Here is a 16,413-nt window from a genome sequence, read left to right as displayed (position 1 = left end):
CCCCATGGACTATACAGTCCATGGAATTCTCCAGGCCAGAATACTGGAGTGGGTAACCTTTCCCTTCTCCAGGGGATCTTCCCAACCCAGGAATTGAACTAAGGTCTCCTGCGTTGCAGGTGGATTCTTTACCATGTGGGTCAGGAAGATCCTGCATTGCAGGCGGATTCTTTGCCAACTGAGCTATCAGGGAAGTATTAGATTCCTATGTAAAAACACTTATTATATATCTGTGCCAATCTGTGTGTATGTTAAAAATCACAAATTTATGCTGATACTTCATGGATTCCAGTCCAACGGCATAGAACTCATTGTAGCCTTTCCTTATCTGTAACTCTTCTTCCATAGTGAGAAACTCCATTCTCATTGTCTGCAGTGTATTTATTATTTCTTAAACTCTCAGTTCAGTTCAGTAGCTCAGTCACGTCCAACTCTTTGCAACCCCATGGACTGCAACACGCCAGGCTTCCCCATCATCACCAACTCCCGGAGCTCGCTCAGACTCATGTCTGTCGAGTCAGTGATGCCATCCAACCGTCTCATCTGCTGTCGTCCCCTTCTCCTCCCGCCCTCAGTCTTTCCAGCATCGGGGTCTTTTCCATTGAGTCAGTTGTTTGCATCAGGTGGCCAAACTGTAGTGAACACATAAAATAGCTCCAGAATTGCTAGCCCGTACCCCTAACATTTACTAACTAGATTATAGCACTGAGGTACTGTTCTTTTTGTCTTTGACTTTCATCAAGGTTCTGTTTTCCAATATCCTAGGTTGATTTTCTTCTCTACCCTCTCCAGGGTGGTCAGTCAGTTATTTGTAATACAGATAGGGTCATTTGTTAGTGTTTGCATTTCTTTTTGGTTTCCCTTGACATCTGGTTGCTTTTCTCGTGTATTTGTTTGGGTATTTGAAGAGTACATGCAACATGACTCTAGTTCTGAGAGTCAGAGCTGCACACAAAGGTCAGCTCAGAGCATTGCCGCTCTTTGTCTCTGCTCCCCTGTTTCAGTTTCTCCCTTTCTCCACCCCTTTCCTACCAACCCTCCTCAGAAAACCATTCTCTTTAATTTCTAGTTTGCCCTTCCTTTATTAGTCTTTTGAACAAACAAGCAGATACATGTAACAGTATTTTTAATCTTTTTGTTTCTGTTATAGAAGTAATATATGTATTTATTGTAAAATAATTTAGACACTACAAAAACATGTTAAAAATGCATATAATCAAATAACTAAGAAATAAGTATATGTGGCAAATAAATAAATAAATTAGATAATCTAATTTAATGTTTATTAAATATTAGATATTAATGTATAATATCTAGTGGAATACTTGCATGTATTTAAAATCTAATTTTTTGCAATGACATGTTTTATTGGTCTTTTTAAAAATCGTAATTGTTTTTATTTACTCTGGTTAAAATGTTTTGTACGGATGATATTCATTGAACTATGTATGTACTTTAAAATTCTTTGTTCTACAGATTTAGCAGGGTTTTGAGCGCCCCATGGATAGTTCTTTTATTCCTTGGGGCAGCTGAAGAATGGGACATTTTATAAGACGGGGGAGTTAGAATGTTGAATTTATTATACATGTGCTATGAACTTAAAGTGAATGACCTCACATTTCCAAACCTCAGATCCCTCATTTGCAAAATAATTTTTAAAATATCTGCTGAAACAAGAACCATCTGCTATTTCCTTTGTCAGTAATTTTAACCCAGGGTCATCCTGGGGTAGATTGTTTCTGGTGAAGTGGTATCAGGTGTGTGCTGAAACATGCTTTTATTTGCAGTACCTGGCAGAAGCTGGCTGGACGGCTGAAGGAAGAGTGGTGGGAGTCACCCAGCCCCGGAGAGTGGCTGCTGTTACAGTGAGTTTCCTTTTTGCTGGAAAGACTCTGCCTGTGTCTTCTATTTTAGTGACTTATTTTTTTCTTCTTTCCTACAAACTCCAGATGAATATGACACTGCTCCTCAAGAATTTAATTCTTCAGCTTAAAAAGAACTATGGTCTGATTATTTTTGTAAAATTGATACCTGTACATCATGAATTTTTATGTAATAATAAAGTACTAAAGTCAAACAGAAAAAGTAATTAGGGGAAAAAAACCCCAAATCTCACCACATAGCAAACACAGTGTGAATATTTGGGAACATCATTTTAAGCTTCATTTTCTGTTTAGATAAATAGTTGGCTGCTGCTGCTGCTGCTGCTAAGTCACTTCAGTCGTGTTGACTCTGTGCGACCCCATAGAAGGCAGCCCACCAGGCTCTGCCGTCCCTGGGATTCTCCGGGCAAGAACACTGGAGTGGGTAGATGGATAGAAATAATTTTGTAAAAATGGGCTTGTAGCCATATATTTGTTTTTGCTGAATTTAACAAAAGAAGAAACTGCATTGAAATAGGAACTTTGGAGTACTGAACTTTGGGTAAGTATTTGTTCAGCACAAGAGAATTTATTAAAGCTTGAAAGCGAAGAAAAAGGATTACAGAAAGCTTTAGAAGGTTACTTATTTTTGGAACTATGTTATAGGTAGTTGCCTATTATAAGAGTAAATTAGCACGCTTATTCTTTCCACCTTTCTTTCCTCCATTTGTGATAAATTCCGAACTATAATTTTAATTTCAAGATTATAAGTACATGTTCTTTTCTATAATCATAACTCCCACAGGTATTTAACTTCAATTCTAGTTTAATAATTGCTAATTATTTTCCATGGTTTTGCCAACCTTGAATTGCTCATTTCACTTTTTTTTTTGCACTTTACTTCTTGATTGGCTGAATTGTATATGCCTGAGAATGTCTGAATGTGGTCTTTGTTGATATAAAATTCTTGATTTGCACTCTGTAAGAGCCCTGTAGACACTGCCTTTTGGCCTAAAGCATCACTGTATAGAAATAATTTGAGGTCCAGCAGAGCCCCCCTCACCTTCCAAGCTTGCTTTTTCTGCTTGAATGCTTGTAGTACTGCTGTTTCATTGGGATATGTCTTGATTCTGATTGTTCTCATTTGTTCTTAAATGTGGAAGAACTTTTAAATCTTCATGTTAAATCACTTTATATCAGGGCAGGTTTTCTTCTGTTATATCTCGGCATACTTTTCTGTTCCATTTATTTTTTTTCTCTTTTCTAGGAGCACCAATTAAGTGTATATTAGATTGCCTTTGTAATATTTATCACTATCTCTGGGCTCATCGCCTTTCCAGTTTCTTTTGTGATATTTCTTCAAGCCTGTCCACAATGTTCATGATTGTTTTTAGTCAGACTTATTTGATTTTGTTTTCTTTGCATCTCTACCTGGGTCTCACAGTCACTTCTTTGAATGCGTTTTGTTTTTCCTCTACTAGAGAAGTGAATATTTAAAATGGGAGGTGATATTACAATACATGACAAATTTTAAAAACTGATAATATAAAAAGCAAAACCCTGATATCACCAACATTAAAAAAAAAAACAAACCCAGAAAATAACATAGTATTTTTGTTAATTAACAGTCTGACCCATTTCTGTAAATCTTTCTTCCTGCAATTTTTGGCTCTGTCCCCACTGAGCCCCTCTTTATTCCCTCAAGTGAGAGCAGAGCAGTGTCTCAGTGTCTCTCTCGTGTGGGTGATTCACATGTGCTTTGTGGTGTTGGTACTGCACTGACACTAGAGAAGCTCCTTTAGCTTTGTAACTGACATTTGTAGCATTGTGTAAATTAGGGGGGTTGTCTTCAGGTTTGGGAGAAGCCTCTCGGTAGTTTCTTTCAGGTCCAGGCTGTGAGATCTGGAGGATGTCCACAGGTTGATTTTTCTGACCTGTCCCTTTGAGACCTTGTTTCTCCTCGACTCTGCTGTGACTTTGTCTCGTCTTTAAGCTGTTTTAGCTTAAGCTTGTGATTTCTTTGAAACTGGATTTCTTTGGCTGAATTCTGTCTCTCTGAGTAATACTTCTTTAATTTATTTTTTCTTTTAAATGTGAATGTTTATTTTTGGCTGCCCTGGGTCTTTGTTGCTGTGCGGGCTCTTCTCTGGTTGTGACGAGTGGGGGCCGCTCTCTGTTGCAGTGCATGAGCTTCTCATGGAAGTTGCCTCGCCTGTTGCTGAGCATGGGGTCCAGGGTGTGTGGGCTTCAGTGGTTGCAGCACACAGGCTGAGTAGTTGGGCTCCAGGGCTTACTTCTTTTGTGGCACATGGCATTTTCCCAGACCAGGGATCCATCCCATATCCCCTGCGTTGGCAGTTGGATTCCTGTCCACCGTGTCACCAGGGAAGTCCCCAGAATGCCTTTATTTTGACATCTCTACCTGGACAAGAAATTAATTCTATCTCCTTGCGTTAGTTTTCTTCTGTATTAAGTTTTAATTACTTCATTATTCTTTCCCCCCAAAGTTCACTTTCTACTTGTCTTCTAGTTAGGCATCATCGATGAACATTTTCCAAGTTCTTCTGTGTATGTAAAAATGGAAGTAGTGGTTTGGCAACTTGACTGCTGCGTTAGATTTAACCTTTGATGTCATGAAAGATGATTCACTTACTTAAAACATTCGAGCAATTTTTTCTGTTTGTAGTTTGGAATCCCAGCTCTTAATCAGTTTGCATTTTTCCTCCAAATTTGTAGCCATGGATAATTTCCATGCAACCACATGCTTTCTCTTAAAGGACAAAAAGTATATAAATTAGCCTAGTAGTATTAATAGAGCTGTCAAGTTTGAAATGCTCCATCTCCACAAGTACTTTGTGTGCAGACCAGAATCTGAAAACGATGTCAGAGCCGAAGAACAGATGGCACAAGCCACTGCCTGATCTCAGTGAGAGGCAGCTCCTTAATGAGCATTTCACTGGACTCCTGGTCTGGGTTTGACTTCACGACCAGGCCCCCCCGCCTGGGCCTGTGATTCAGGACAAGTGCTAAGCTTGTCTTTTTTCAGTTTCTTGCTTTGTAAAAAAAGAGGGTCTCTGGCCCACCCAATGGACTGTATGCATGTTTAATAAGATACATTTTGTGAAAGCTTGGAGCACAGCACCTTCACATAGGAGGTGCTCGGTCATTGGTGGTTGGCCTTTCTTTTCTTTTTTACAAGTCTTCATTGAATTTGTTATAGTATTGCTTCTGTTCTGTGATTTGGTTTTTTGGCTGAGAGGCATGTGGAGTCTTAGCTCCCGGACTAGGGATTGAACCCACACTCTCTGTGTTGGAATACAAAGTCTTAACCACTGGATCGCCAGGGAAGTGTCCCTGGTTTTCTTTTGACCTCCTTTTTCCTATATCTGTTTCTATCAGTATTTATCCTGTCTAATTGTTGAGCTTATTGGGAATAGAACTTATACAGTAGAGGTAAAAAAAAAAAAAATCACTAAAAAAGCCCATAGAATATGGCTTTCCAGATGTCTAGTGGTATGACCATACAGAAAATTTCTAAAAAGGAACTTGAAAATAAAATCCATTTTATAGCAAATGTATACAAATAGTAAATAAATGTTTGACTTCATAAAATGATCACATTTTTATGGAGAGGTTGGTTCCCTTATGCTCACTCTTACAAGCTGGTTTTCCCCATAAGCTCCAGTATCTGTATGCACACACTCTCTGTGCCAGTTTTTAAGATTTACAGTTTAATGATCTGTAGGGTGGGAATTGAAACAATAACAATAACAAAACTGTCCTGGTGAAATACTGGTTATTGGGAGCTGTAACCTCCAGAGGTAGAGCAGTGTAGGATGAATTTCTGGTTTCATAAGATGTTTTGAAAGATTCTGTGGTGCACACCAGCTGCTTGATGACAGGTTCTGTCTTGGCCTCTGAGATCTGTAATTTCAAGTCACTGGGCAGAGCCACTTTCTGATCCTCATCTGCTCTTTAGTTTCTTAAACACTGATGGTCAGATAACGCCCAGTGTGCTTGGCTTGCAGCACTGGGTGCAGAGCCTCTGGACTCCTGGACCTGGGGCTGCTGCAGCCCAATGGCTGATGCAGCCCAATGGCTGATGCTGAAAGCTCTGCCTCAGACATGCCCTGTGTCAGCTTATGATCCAAACTCAGGACCTGTGAAAGGAGGAGACAAGATGCCTGGGGGTTGGTTGGTAGGCCAGGTCCCCGGGAAAGCTCTATAATTTTGCTTCCCTTTGGGTCTTTTTTAGTTAGATAGTTTACATAATGAGCATTAACCCTTTATTTTCTTTCAAGGTAAACTAAGTTCTAAGTGTTATTGCTCTTCTGCTTTTATATTTATTCATTTTATCAGATAGTTTTTTAAATTTATTTTTTTAAGCATCCAGCAATTATTTTATTTATTCATTCTTTTTTTAATTTGGTTGCATCACATGCCACGTGGGATCCTAGTTCCCCAACCAGGGATCATACCCACACCTCTTGCATTGGAAGCTTGGAGTCCTAATCACTGGACTGCCAGGGAAGTCCCCAGATATTTTCTGTTGTTGAATTAATAGCCTGTGAGTGGCCTGGAGTAGTAGATCTTACAGCTGGATTCTTTTTTATCTTTCCCACCCTCCCCTTTCATGTGTCATGTAAATGAAATGTAAAAGTGAAATGTACAATGAAATGTAAACGTGAAATGAAAAGGTAAAAAATGTATCTGTACTTCATGGTCTTCATAGTGTGTTATTCATTTCTTTATTATGTTAACGTGGCGCCTTCATTAATTTTCTCCTCTCATCTTCCATGTAACAGTTTTTTAACCTGCATCCTTGGCTTTATTTCCCCTTTCAGTCGTTTTGGTAGCTGGGACATGGTTACAAATCATTTTAGATTATCTTGCTTCGAAAGTGTTATTCTTTTGTTTCCAAAGAGAAAATGAACGTGACCAAGTGTTGAATTTGGTCATTCTTGTTCTTTTGCCTTTGTGGTCCAGTGGAAGTTGTTTTATTTCAAGGCATGAAGACGTGGAAATTTGTCCCTAGTTGGTATGCTAAAGAAAGCTTTAGGAAAAGGATGAATCTTGAAATTTCTTCTTTTTCCCTTTTTGCTTCAGCCACCAGGAAATCTAGAGCTGAATTTGTGGCTCAAATAACTTCGGCATATCTGTGTTTTAAAAATTTTCTCATTGGCTTTGACCTTTTGAATATTATCTATAATTTCTTTGATCCTGATCTGTAACCTTTTTACATGATTCTATTTTTATTCCATACTTACTGTTCTTATAAGTTGCCTCAAGTCAACGTAAAGTTGATCATTGTAAAGATTATCACACTAGTTCTCTGCTAACCTGCCCCTTTCTCTTTTCATTTTCCACTGTGTTCAGCATACTGTTTAAAAAATAAGTGACCTTTAGATTTTCCATAGTGTGTGCTCTGGGCAGGAATTTCTGTGTCTCTATTTTCAGCATGATCTTTCTTCCCAAAGGTTGCAGGGAGAGTGGCTGAGGAAAGGGGTGCGGTGCTGGGCCATGAGGTGGGCTACTGCATCCGCTTTGATGACTGCACCAACCCGCTGGCCACGAGAATTAAGGTGAGGTTCACAGCTGGTTTCCTTCTGTAAATGAGGAAGAAGATTATTTGGGGGGAGGTAAAAACACGCAGCCGTTGCTGCTGAATAAGCCTCTAATGCCATGACAGAAAGCGTATGAGAGCATCCTGGCCCTCAGGGAAATCGGCGTGTTGAGAGGTACAGAGCTCTTTCTGTGTCCTCACATCTTAGCCCAGAAAGGACTTTGGAAGTAGAGTTATGCCCTTGGTTCTTCAGGTGAAGAGGTTGAGGACCTGGGAGGTTGAGTGACCTGCCTGATGTCGTGCCCATTGGTGGTAGAACCAGAGCTCAAAGCTGTCCTTTCTCATGTGTGTTTCACTGTTTCTCCCCACCAATCCACGTAGCTGTCTAAATATAGAAACTTAGCTATAAAAGACTTAAAAACAGGGACAAATAGTATAAATTGATAAAGTGTAGAATTCATAAATGTTATTTGTGCTAATTAGCGCTGGCCCATTTTCACATGATGATGGATTTTATGTGTGTTTTGACCTCGTTGCTACTATTAAAATAATTAGCGTCATAGAATCAGGGTACAGTCAGCTCAGCAGTGTCTACTGCATACCACTGTGCAAATCAGAGTCTCCTCAGATAGTGCTAGGATCAATGAATGAAAATGCTTTGATGGAGAAAAACAAATACTATATAATATCACCTATGTGTAGAATCTAAAAAATACAACAAAGTAATGAATATAGCAAAAAAGAAGCAGACTCACAGATACAGAGAACAAATTCATGGTTACCAGTGGAGAGAGGAAAGAGGGAGGGGTAAAACAGGGGTGGGAGATTAGGGGCTACAGATACAATGTAGAAAATAAGCTACAGGGATGCATTGTACAAGATGGGGACTGTGGCCAATATTGTATAATATCTATAACTGGAGCATGACCTTTAAAACTTGTGAATCACTGTATTGTACACCTGTGACTTACATAATATTGTACATCAACTATACTTCAGTAATAAAAACTTTAAATTAAAAAAAAAGAAAATGGTTTGGTGAAATAAACATTGGTTATTAGAATCTCAGTTACCTCTCAGGTTGCTGCAAAGGAACTGAAAATAGATGGTCTAAATGCAGTAATTTGTAAAAATGTGGAACTTGTTTTCTAAATGGTCTGTATTTTCTTTCTTTTGACATTCATTTTGCTAGGTAAGGGATTTATTCTTCTGTACCACCAAATACATTTACACTAGCTAATTTTTAGATAGCTTTTAGTGAGTTCCATGATCACATGACTCTTCAAAGAGTCTTTTATGAAAAGTCCTGTGTTCCATTGGTAGGTTTCCAGGCACTCAGTCCCCAGCTGGTGGGCTCTCACTGGTGGTGCCTTCTCACTTGCACTCCCGTGTGTATGTGTGGCAGCTCGCATCAGGTCCAAGAAAAATATGCTTTAAAAAGCAAAACAAAAAGGAAAAGTACTAAGATATAGCCTGTGAGGGAAATGTTTAGCTTTGTTAAAGACTGACTTGTTTTGGGATGAGAATAACAGCATCTAGTTGTTAACTGCGTTTTTCTGAAGCATATTCATAAACACTCCTTAATCCTTAACGGTAATATTAATAATCGGCATTCTTGAGCTCTCTCTGTGTGCTGGGGCCCTTGCTAAGCCCTGTACATGTGCACTGTACTCTCTCACTTAATTCTCACAGTAACTCTGCGAGACAGATACTTTTATTTTCTCCATTTTACAAATGAGGAGCTGGGCTCAGAGAAGGTAAGTAACTTGCCCAGGGTTTACACAGCTAGTAAGAAGAACAGAGATCTGACCCAGCTGCTGGATGTGACAGCTTGTGTTCCTAACCACAACCCCAGTCAGCCTTCCTAAAATAATATCAATTGAAGTTGAGGTTAATAACCTCAAGAGCTGCAAGTCTGTGGTCCTTGGGACATTGTAGGAAGTGTGATCTCTGACTCAGTGATCCCCCTGGGCAGACCCAGGTTTGTCTGCCCTGTCTATTCATAGCAGTACCTGTGGTCCAGGCTCAGAGGAAACGGGGCTTAGTCAAAACTCACAGAGCAAATGCAGGTGAAATTTGCTAATAGAGTTGCTAGCTCTTACCGAGGGTCCTGTGTTCAATATCTTGTTTGGAAACCATTCCATTGCTTGATAACCAAAATTTGGGGGTATTTTCTCATAGTCCTTGGTGGGAATTGTCTTATACACACACTGGTGATGAGGTTGTATGTGTTTAGTTGGACTTGAACTCTTTGAAGGAAAGTTATGAATATACAGTGTAAATGAATCGTTTCTAAACCTTTGTGTTTCTGTGTTTTAGTTTCTGACCGATGGGATGCTGGTCAGGGAAATGATGGTTGATCCATTATTAACAAAATACAGGTAAGTGTATTTTTCCTTTGATAAATTTCCTATAGTTTTAAAAATACATGAGTAGATTGAGGAGAAGTTGTTTTAATAACTGGGATTCGTGACCACACTCAGCTTTCCCAAAGCTTCTCTCCTTCCTTTGACTGTTGTGACCTTTGATGTTCTTTTCAGAATATATGGAGTCAAAACTGGGCTCATTAAAATCCCTGTCCTTATTTGAACGATCTGTTGACTTGTTTTTATCTTGCTGGAGGGTGACTACAGAGGCACAGCACAAAACTGGGCAGCGATTTGCTGCATGTAACGTGCAGAGCCCAAATAGTTATTCACGTTTTCCGTCTCCTTGTGGGTCCCCGTCCATCGCTCATTGTACAAAATGATCCACTCAGGCTCTGTGTATCCTGGGGAAGGATGTCATATTTGACTCCCTGGTACACATGTGACATAGCCATGACCAGGTGCCTCTTCGTGCTGTTTTATGCAGATTTTTAGTCTTTGGGTGGTTGGGCCTTGTCTGAATTTTTATGTGCTCAATGGGGCTATATGTTATATTGGAATTTAAAATCATGTATTAGATTCTGTTGGGATCCAGCATTGGTGGTAAAACTTTAAAAGTAGCAATAAATAAGAGCATTTTCTCTACCAAGAAAAGTTGATGGGGCCATTTTTATTAGCTTTTGAGTTACTGGCTTGTCAAAGAGGAGGTACTTGGTGTTACTTTTTGCTGCAAGGTGATCAGATGGGGGCTAAATCCCCAGCAGTCCCTTTAATGTCTGGATGGGCTTGTGTGGTGGCTGCTTTGATGCCCACTGAGATTGTCCCTCTGATTCTAGTGCCATCATGCTGGATGAGGCCCATGAGAGGACCTTGTACACCGACATTGCCATTGGTCTGCTGAAAAAGGTATATGGCTTTACTGCCAGACTTCCGGTTTTGTGTTTTTGTTTTGTTTGTTGTTTGATCAGGAAAGTCATTGTAGCAGTTTAGAAAATTCAACAAAATGCAGAGGAAAGAAATGGAAATTGTCAATCACCCTACTCATGCAGAGACAGTTACGTTAGAGTTTTGGAACGTTTCCTTCTCTTCTTTCTCCTTTGGGTGTCTGTTTATGCACCTGTTTTGGCCCAGTGGGGATTGGGTTGTTGTGCTCACTTGTATCTTGCATACTTCTCTTAGTGTTGCATAAGGATCATTTTCCTCTGTCATTAAATATTCTCTAAAGACATTTTTAATGGCTATATAGTCACATGTCTGTACCATAAAGTATTTGACACCTCGATTACAGCTAGGCATTTATATGGCTTCCAGATTTGAAATATTTTACATAATGTTGCAGGAAGCACCCTTGAAGTTAAATCTGTTGGATTTCTGTTTCTTTTCTGTCCTTTGCTTTTTATTATAGATTTCAAGGATATCCCAGAGTAGAGAGAAGGGTTTAAGGACCCCCATGTGCCCATAACCTGGCTTCAGCAGTTATAACCCATGGCCAGTTTTGTTTCAACCTTACTTCCATCCTCTTCTCCCTTCCTATATTTTCTGGTTGTTTTCTTTGGGGAAATTTCTGATCCCCAGAGACTAGAGCAGGGTGATTAAAAGCCTGAATTCCGGGTCAGACTACCTGGGTTCGATTCTGACTCTGCTGAATTTGCTCATCGCTCAGATGGGGCTGATACCAAGTTTTTCTTTCTCTGTGTTGCTTTACTTTCCTATCTGATAGCCACTAGCCACTTTAGATTTAAATTAGTTGAAACAGAATAAAATAAAAAATTCATCTCTTTAGTCCCACTGGCTGTATTTCAAGGACTCTCTGGCCACATGCAGCTAGTGGCTACCGCAGTGGGCAGAACCTTTAAGCATTCTCTTAGAGCTGCCCTGTAACATCATTGTTGTGAAACTTAGGTAACGTAAAATGTTTAGGATGGTGCCTGACACAGGGCCGTGAATAGAGAGTGAGGTGCCTTTCCCATTGGGAGGATGTCTGCAGCTGAGTGAGGGGAGGGTGGGCTGGGTTTTAGGGCCCCTTGCCTCTCTGTGCAGTGCACGTGCTGCACAGCTGTATGCAGGGACTTGGAATGGCACATGGCTTACTATATGCTAGCTGCTGCTGCTGCTGCTGCTGTCTTCATTATTAATTTATTTCTTGGCCAAAGATTTAAACTTTTTGATACTTGTGAGGGATTATCCCACTCTGTTATTACCTTCTCAGGAATGGTATAACAAGGGGGCCTGTTTCACTGAATCTTTGAGTGAACACTGAACACTGAAAATAAATCCTTGCCAATGTGAAGGATGAAACAATAATCTCATTGTTACATTTTTTTTTACCATAATTTATTTGATCATTTCTCCTATGACCATTGCTCATCTTTTTCTTTGAATAACTGTTAATATCTTTTATCTGTATTTCTGTCTTGGTGTTATTTATTGTTTGATTTTTCACACTCTTAAGTGTATATACACAGATTCTGACTATTCAGAGACCCAGGTGTCAGGAAAAAAAATGGTTTTACTTTTGGTAAATTCAAATTTGTGTCTTAAAGCTCCTTTATACTTTCTTTTTTCTTTTCTAATTTTTTTGTTCTGGAAAATTTTTATCACTCACACAATTAGAAAGAATAGTATAATGAACTGCCTTTTCATCTGTTACTTAACAGTTACCAATTTGTGGTCAGTCTTGTTTCATCTTTAAGCTCCTCCCCACCCCCCCATCCTCCTCCACACATTGGATTATTTTGTAATAAATTTCAGATATCAGATTATCTCATCTGTGTCACAGTGTTACCATTGGTTTTCCGCACGCCTTCTCTTTTAGATTCAGAAGAAGCGAGGGGATCTTCGGCTGATTGTGGCTTCGGCCACTTTGGATGCAGAGGTAGGAGCACGCCCACTGTCGCCCTCTGTCCCCGGGCAGCGTGGGGATTGTTGGTCATGTCCTTGGGAAGCTGCCTCCAGCTGGAGCTTATCTTCAGCAGGATGGCCTGCCTGCCTTATGGGCCATCTGATGTCCTAGATTCCGTCATTGGAGGAAATTCCTTTTCAGCTCGTGGGTGGAAATAGCCTGTAATTAATTGAGTTCATAATTACCTATTGTCTTGTTTCTCTACATGCTATATTTTCCCCCACACAGGCAGCTTCTTTTTATTACTCTTTTCAGCAGGAGGCTATACTTCTTTTGTTTTGTTTTGTTTTTAATTTTATTTTTAAACTTTGCATAATTGTATTAGTTTTGCCAAATATCAAAATGAATCTGCCACAGGTATACATGTGTTCCCCATCGTGAACCCTCCTCCCTCCCCCCTCCCCATACCATCCCTCTGGGTCGTCCCAGTGCACTAGCCCCAAGTATCCAGTATCGTGCATCGAACCTGGACTGGCAACTCGTTTCATACATGATATTTTACATGTTTCAATGCCATTCTCCCAAATACTTCTTGAATTTATGACTTCAGCATTTATATTTAGATTTGAGGGATACAATTAAAGTTTTCCCTGTACATATAGTAATTTTCACATTATAATTTTTTATGTCTAAATGTACATTAGTTTTCACTGTTAAAAATTTTTTTATTGAAATAAGTTGATTGACAGTGTTGTGTTAATTTCTGCTATATAGCAAAGTGATTCAATTATACGTGTGTGTGTATACATACATACACACACTTTTTTTAATATTCCTTTCCATATGGTTTATTACAGAATTCTGAATATAGTTCTCTGTGTTAAGTAGTAGGACCTTGTTGTTTATCTATTCTATATATAAATGCTAACATCTGCTAACCCCAACCTCGCACTCTGTCCCTCCCCCAACCCCCTCCCCCTTATTTTTCTCTCTTAATAACTAATATTTTAGTTCAAACAGCAGTTCAGCTCAACACATAATTTTGACCACTTGCTGTATACGCACATGCAGACCACACGCACACACACACACAAAGCACAGAGGCACAGTGCTGGCTACAGGTGATTCATACACTGCCTGACTGGTCAGGGAAGCAGACACATAAATAGGTGTTTGCCGTTCAGTTTGTTCAAGGTGCTGAGACAGCCAGGGAGGGGGTGCTTTCTCTCTAGCCAGCTGGAGGGTGTCCAGAAGCTTTCACGGAGGAGAGACATCCCACCTAGGTTGGAAAGATGCGCACAAGTCTGCTAGATTTGTGGGGTGGGGAAGGAGTCCTAGGCATGCAGAGAACCACAGGGGCCTGAAACGTGTTCAGAGGGCTGTGGGTCACGTGTAAGGCGGGAGCCATATCTCGCGTGCAGCACCTGCTGGGGGGTGATCTGTCCCCCTGCCTGCAGTCACCCCTCTGTCTCCTTTCAGTTTCTCCAGTGCTCCTTACACTCCAGCCTCACCTTGCTTTTCCTCAGATAAGTCGACGCATGCTTCTGCTTTTGGTGGGGAAGCCCTCTTTTTAGACCGTTTTTGCTTCAGATGTTCTCATGGCCTGGTACTCATTTCCTTCCAGTCTTGGTCAGGTATTAGCTCCCAGAGAACCTTCCCAGACCACTGTCTGCAACTGAGCCCCTGTCGCTCTTCATTCTCTTGCTCTCCTCCTCGTTTCTGTTTAGCCCTTCTCCTTTGCTAACATCACATGCATATCTGGGTGTTTGTTGATTGTATGTCTTCCATCACTAAAATGTAAACACTGTGAAGACTGGGACTTTGACTTTTTTACTCTATTTTATCCCTTTCATCTGAGACAGTGTCCAGCACAGAGTAGGGACTGTGGGTTGAATGAATTTTGATTGCGTGGAAAGTGATGGGAAATTCAAATGGGAGAGGCTGGTAGGGGTCAGATGATGGGGGGACCCCACAGGCCACGTGAACTCCACCCTTCCACTGGTCAGTAGCCCTAGCATGTGTGAGGCTTGGCAGTGACTTGACCACATTTGTGGGGTTTTGTTTTGGCCGAGCTGGGTCTTTGTTGCTGAGTGCAGGCTTTCTCTAGTTACTCAGTAGCGGTAGCTGCTGTTTAGTTGTGGTATGCGGGCTTCCCGCTGCAGTGGCTTCTCTTGTGAAACACTGGCTCTAGGCGTGCAGACGTCAGTAGCTGCGGCGCGTGGGCTTAGTTGCTCTGTGGCAAGTGGCATCTTAGACGAGGGATTGACCCCCCATGCCCTGCATTGAAAGGTGGATTCTTAACCACTGGACCACCAGGGAAGTCCCATATTTGAGTTGTAGAAAGATCACGCTGGTGCTGTATAAGAGACACAAACAGATGTGGCGATCACAGTCAGGAGGCCAGTTCCATAATCAGCTGAGATAAAAGGGCCTCGCTCCTGGTCTCCGAGTGGCTTCCAGGATACAGAACAACTTGGAGGGAGAAAAAAGTCAGCCTGGCTGAGAGAGAGGTCTGCATGCTGCCTGACAGGTTTCTTGGACCGTCTCATGGTGTAGGAGTCTGTTGTCTTAGGTCTGCCCACCATAACTTTGGGGTTAAAGCTCTCTGTTGCCCTCTTTAATGAATTCTTATGCCCTTCACCTGTGATCCCTGATGGAATGCTATTTTAACCTCATCTCCTGTCAACCTCTTCCATGACTGAGTTGTCCAGAACATCGTCTCCATTTTACCTCTTATCTTTACCACGACCCCCTTTTTGAAATTGTTTCCAATAGTTTTTATTGTGGGTAAAATCTTTAATGTCCAAGTCTTTGAATCATCAGTAATATTTATTGCTTACAGTTGCCTTTCATTGTCTTTAGTGTGGCACGGAGATGGAAAAACATAGCTTCTTTCCATTCTGCCTGCCATAGTCCATAGTGATGCACTTCCTGGGAGTGATATTTTTAGGTGGGAGGGTGGAATGTAGGAGTTGTGTCAGCCTTGGGTGTGCTAGGATGCAAGGGTTGCCAGATGTCAGCAACTTTCAGCAGAGTCTTGAGTGGACCCGGGTCATTGATTTCTTCATCCCTTTCTGGCCTGGCGAGTGAGGAGGAGTGAGGGGTGTTTGTGTGCGCATGAGGGGAGACGTGGGTGGGTGTGGATGCACGTGGGGTATGGAATGTGAGTTCCCAGGTGAGAGTAAGAGGGCGAAGAAGAGGAGGGAATGGGCTGAAGTGGACAAGAGAGGAGGAGTGTGTGAGAGTGGTGAATGGGGGGGCGTGGCTCAGGTAGTATTTTCACTTGGAGGCCCAGGGATGCTGGAACGCCTCCCTTGTCTCCCGGCTGTTGAGTCTGTGGGCAGCAGACTCATTCCTAACTCCAGTGCCTGGAGGGATCGATGCCACCTGCTCTGGTTTCGCTCGGGGCCTGGGGTGGCCCAAGCTGCAGTCCAAGACACCCAGTGACTGCGACTGGGAGGCAGAGGCCAGTGGAGTTGGATGGGGCTGATCAAATAGTCGCCTTCATTGGTTTAGGTGTTTCTTAATATGAGCCTAATTAAGTCAGCACTTAATTAGAATGTGACTGAGTATAATTATGAAGTATTTATTGACTATTGTATGACATGGTTTTGTTTTTTTTTTTTTTTCTTTTATTGGCTTCCATTTACCTGGCAGAAAACATGATCACTGACTCATCCATGGTTTTGGTCACAGTCCAGATGCTTGAAGAGAGAATAATTTTTATCTTTCCAGATTCTTAGAGAAGGAATTTGGGGTCCATTGTAGTCAGGTACCCAC

The 16,413-nt window shown here is 41.2% G+C and overlaps 1 protein-coding gene across 1 annotated transcript in view; it reads left to right on the top strand.

Annotated features, from left to right (window-relative positions):
* The window catches only part of DHX35 (DEAH-box helicase 35), a 69,565-nt gene that overhangs the window by 18,360 nt on the left and 34,792 nt on the right, over nucleotides 1-16,413 (top strand). Inside the window, exons 4-8 of the mRNA XM_027558544.1 lie at nucleotides 1,788-1,865; nucleotides 7,340-7,444; nucleotides 9,745-9,806; nucleotides 10,628-10,697; nucleotides 12,607-12,666. Of these exons, the coding sequence (XP_027414345.1) occupies nucleotides 1,788-1,865; nucleotides 7,340-7,444; nucleotides 9,745-9,806; nucleotides 10,628-10,697; nucleotides 12,607-12,666 (375 nt within the window). The remainder of the gene's footprint in view (nucleotides 1-1,787; nucleotides 1,866-7,339; nucleotides 7,445-9,744; nucleotides 9,807-10,627; nucleotides 10,698-12,606; nucleotides 12,667-16,413) is intronic.

The sequence above is a fragment of the Bos indicus x Bos taurus genome, chromosome 13 (genome assembly GCF_003369695.1).
Source record: "Bos indicus x Bos taurus breed Angus x Brahman F1 hybrid chromosome 13, Bos_hybrid_MaternalHap_v2.0, whole genome shotgun sequence".
Classification (NCBI taxonomy): Eukaryota; Metazoa; Chordata; class Mammalia; order Artiodactyla; family Bovidae; genus Bos; species Bos indicus x Bos taurus.
The sequence above is the reverse complement of the archived record's forward strand: the minus strand, read 5'-3'. Positions and strand labels throughout refer to the sequence as shown.